The sequence below is a fragment of the Phaethon lepturus genome, unplaced genomic scaffold, assembly GCF_000687285.1.
Source record: "Phaethon lepturus isolate BGI_N335 unplaced genomic scaffold, ASM68728v1 scaffold24323, whole genome shotgun sequence".
NCBI lineage: Eukaryota > Metazoa > Chordata > Aves > Phaethontiformes > Phaethontidae > Phaethon > Phaethon lepturus.
Genome location: NW_010530053.1, coordinates 2205 through 5958, shown reverse-complemented (window position 1 = coordinate 5958; position 3754 = coordinate 2205). Strand labels below are relative to the sequence as shown.

The window sequence follows — 3754 nt, the reverse complement described above, 5'->3', positions numbered from 1 at the left end:
CCCCGGCGCAGCCCGTCGGCGTGGGCTGCTCTGCAGCTCTGTCTTCATCCAGAAGATCAGGGACAGCCAGCTGTAGGCTTTCCTGGAAATCCAGCGGGTAATTTTATTTCTGCAGTAGATGTTCTCGTATCTTGAGAACAGAGTGTGTTCTGGACCCAGATACCACCCATTATTTAATCTTAATTAAAAGCAAATACCAAAGCCCTCTCATATAACAGTACACTTGAAAAATAGGATAACCTCCCCCTGCAAGCCGACGCTGAGGCAGGAGTGGTTTGGTCTGTGTGAGCGATGTGCAAAGCAGAAGGATTTGATAAGAAACCTGCTGTAAAGCACTGCCAAAGCCCCGCACGTGTAACGCCTCTTCGGCAGCGGCTCCTTTTTCTTGTGGAGACCATCCTTAGAGGCAGTGTATTCCAAAGTCAGCAGTTCCTGTGCATTAGAAGGAAAATTCCCTGCTCGCCAGAAGTACCAAGAGGTGATGGGCTGGGCTTTTTGGACACAGTTAGATCCGTAGTGTAACCGGGTACCTTTTCTGGGCTAGACGGGCTTTTTTCTTCTCTTTCTAGCGATACGTTCTACGATCTTTCACTTGAGAAAAGAAAAGGCCAAATAGATTGGGGATTTCTTCCTTCAGAAAGAATAAATAATCTGATCTGTACATATAAAATCACAGTATAAAGCCTTGCACTGTGTGTATTGGCAAGGGAAAAAAAGAGAGCCTGAAAGGATTGATTTCCATAGACTTCCTTTCTGTACAGATAAAATTAGGAATTATTATTACCTGGGACTTGCCAAGACCCCGAGGGACTGCGCTAACAGTCCCGGCTGGGCTTTTCAAGAAATCCTGCTGTCCTTGTCGGGCTCTCGTAGCAGCACGTGAAGAACGCGCTCCCTCCCGTGTCACACCACCACCCCGAGCGACCAGCGCAGGAGGAGCAGTTTGCTGGCGGCTCGGACGCGGTGCTGCCGGCGAGGCAAGGGTTTAATTTTGAATTCTCCCTCTCCCACCCTCCAGGCTCAGGTGTTTACATCACCCGCGGGCAGCTGATGAATTGCCACTTATGTGCCGGTGTCAAACACAAGGTCCTTCTGAGACGTCTTCTGGCCACCTTCTTTGATCGGTATGTCCTCTGGCTCTTCGTGCTCTCCCAAGGGATTCGGTTTATCCTCTGGTGTTTTAACCGTGTCAGTAGGTAACGTGCCGCGAGTGCTTCACCCTCCGTGTGTGCCGCACCGAGCTCTGTGCCTTTCCTCAATGGCGCTTGAACCTAAGCACAAAGTTTTCCAATTCCTTACCGTAAAATCGTGTAATGTGGTGATCCCTCCCTAGGAACCTACGGGGGGAGAGCGCGAGGCGGCGGCGTAAGGATCTTCCTTTGCCTTTCTTGCAGGAACACGCTTGCCAACAGCTGCGGAACTGGAATCCGGTCCTCCACGAGCGATCCCAGCAGGAAGCCCCTGGACAGCAGGGTTCTTAATGCAGTCAAATGTAAGGAGAGAGATTTACTGCTGCTGTGTTGGAACAGCATGCCGAGAGCAAAGCCGAAACCTGAGCAGGGAAGGCTATCTCTGTTGCGTAATAATAGGAATGATATATGGTGAAATTAAGAAAATTAATTCCTTTTTTATTTTCTATCATTTCGGGGTGCCGAAGTTAATTTTTGCTGGATTTTGGCAGTATCTTAATATAAAACATTGCTACTTGACTTTTTTGCTATATTTTAAAGCACTCGTTTTGCAGTTAATTATTTCATTCATAGGTGCTTAGGAAGGAAATTGAAATTATGTTTTTGGCAACATTCAGAGCTTGATACTGCTGAAACGGGCTGTCTCCGTGTGCTGGCTTTTATGCCCCTGGGCTCCGGCTTGCATTCGCATTCATCCAAGTGCAGGGCTCTGCCAAATCCCCTGGTTTACAGGAGCGGAGCAGAGCTCCGGTCCGTCTCCCAGAGACATCCTCCGCGCCCCTCTCGGTGGGGCTGGCCCCGCGGTGCCCGCGAGCAGCCGTGCTTTGCAGTGCCCCGGGCTTTTGGGACTGGTGGTCTTCAGCAGTAAATGGGCCCCTGGGAATGAGGGAATCCGCGGGCTGCTTCAGCCTGGTAGCGTGGGAGGATCTGCTCCCCATCCCACTGGCAGCCTTTCTGTTAGTTTTACAAGTCTGTTTCCTTGAATATATTTTGTAGACATTTAAAAAAAAAAAAAAAAGTAAAATGGGAGCCGTGCTGCAAATAACTGCCCTTTTTTAAAAGATTGCATAAAGCAACAGGAGCTTTTGTTTTTAATGTTTGAACCGCAAAGTTCTGCGTCACGCCACGCGGCGCAGCTAGTCGGTCTGTCGTTGAGTAGAGCCGCTGAGCTCTGTCTCCGAGCCGGGGCTACAAAAGGTTCAGCTGTTGAGCACCCCTTCTGCTGTCCCGCAGGCAGGATCCCTTGTGTTTGCGTGACTACACGGCACCCTAACTTCGGCCAGCGCTGGGATGTGCAGGGCTACCTGCTTCACTGTGCATGTTTGTGCCCAGCGCCTGGTGTTTATACAAGAAAAGGAGAGTTCTGTTACTTCCATCAAGGTAGTTTAATTATTTATGGCAGGCACCAATTTAACAAATGGTTAAATATTTGGCTCTTGCAAGTCCCCCTTGAATACAAGGCACATGGTGTGGGACAGAAGGTGCCTACTGGTGAGTGAGGACCTGGGTGGTGTAGGAAACCCTGATGGGTTAGTGCGGCGAAGCCCGTTTAACCATGGGCTTGATACACCGTGGAAAGCAACGTGTTCTCTCACCCTCACTGGATTCTGGATAGTAAATCTTTATGTATATGTTATTGCGCTGGAAAATGAAACTCTAAGCAGTTTTTTTTTTATTTTTTTATTTTTAAGATCTGGAAGATAAATCTTTCCTCTCCCTAACTGTTGCTGTGCTGCTGAACTCCAGGGTCCTTCCAGCCACCCTCTGAGATCTGTAGCACGTGGAGAGAAAGGATGAGATGGCAGATGTCCAATACATAAAGACATAATCACTAAACTGTGCTGTTGGTGCTTGCCTGTAGCTCGTGCATGGTGCTTTCCTGAGACAGCCTGCCTGTTAGGAGCTTCACCTCGGAGAGCCCTGGGTCTGGACCTTCCAGCCTTGGCCCTTGCTAAGCCTTGCCAATACCTTCAGAGGTTGGAAAGGCATCGCTGTCCAGTGACAGTGCCTACGACGTGCTGTCATGTGGCAGGGCATAAGATGGCTTCTTACTGCCTGAGTTTTACCCTGCGCACAAGCTGTAGTTGGTAATTATTCGCCGTGGTAGTTCCTTGGGTGTTGCTCCATACCATCGGGTGCTTGGCCGGCTCCATAACATCATTACGCTCCTCGTAGGGCTGCAGCCGACGTGTTGCTGGGCTTCCGCGGGGTACGTGCCAGCTGATGTGCTGGTGGTGGGCTGTTGGAGCAGCCGCGCTGGCCGGGCCGGTGGTCCGTGCAGCGTACCGGTCCCTGCGGTGGCCGGCACGAGGCGTAGGACAGGCAGAGGACGGTCCTTCGGGCAGTCTCCTCTGCTCGGCTGCCAACGGCTCTGGCATTTTCCAGCCCTGCAAGCTGTGCCTGCCCCACCGTGGTTTTAAGAGCCGTTAATGGACCTACTGTGGAGGAGCTTGTGTTGACCTTTCCCGTGTCCAGCTCTGCTGTTGGCCGTCCCAGCGTGCTGCGGCCGCGGGTGCCGCGCTGCGGCTGGAGGGTGGGTTCTTCCGGGCGGAGGCCCGTACCCC

General features: G+C 51.4%; 1 protein-coding gene across 1 annotated transcript in view; it reads left to right on the top strand.

Annotated features, from left to right (window-relative positions):
• Nucleotides 1-1018: 1018 nt before the first annotated feature.
• Nucleotides 1019-3754, top strand: part of LOC104618533 (nucleus accumbens-associated protein 2-like) — a gene marked incomplete at its 5' end in the record, with an annotated part of 4186 nt that continues 1450 nt past the window's right edge. Inside the window, 2 exons of the mRNA XM_010284159.1 lie at nt 1019-1124; nt 1395-1492. Coding sequence (XP_010282461.1) covers nt 1019-1124; nt 1395-1492 — 204 coding nt within the window. The remainder of the gene's footprint in view (nt 1125-1394; nt 1493-3754) is intronic.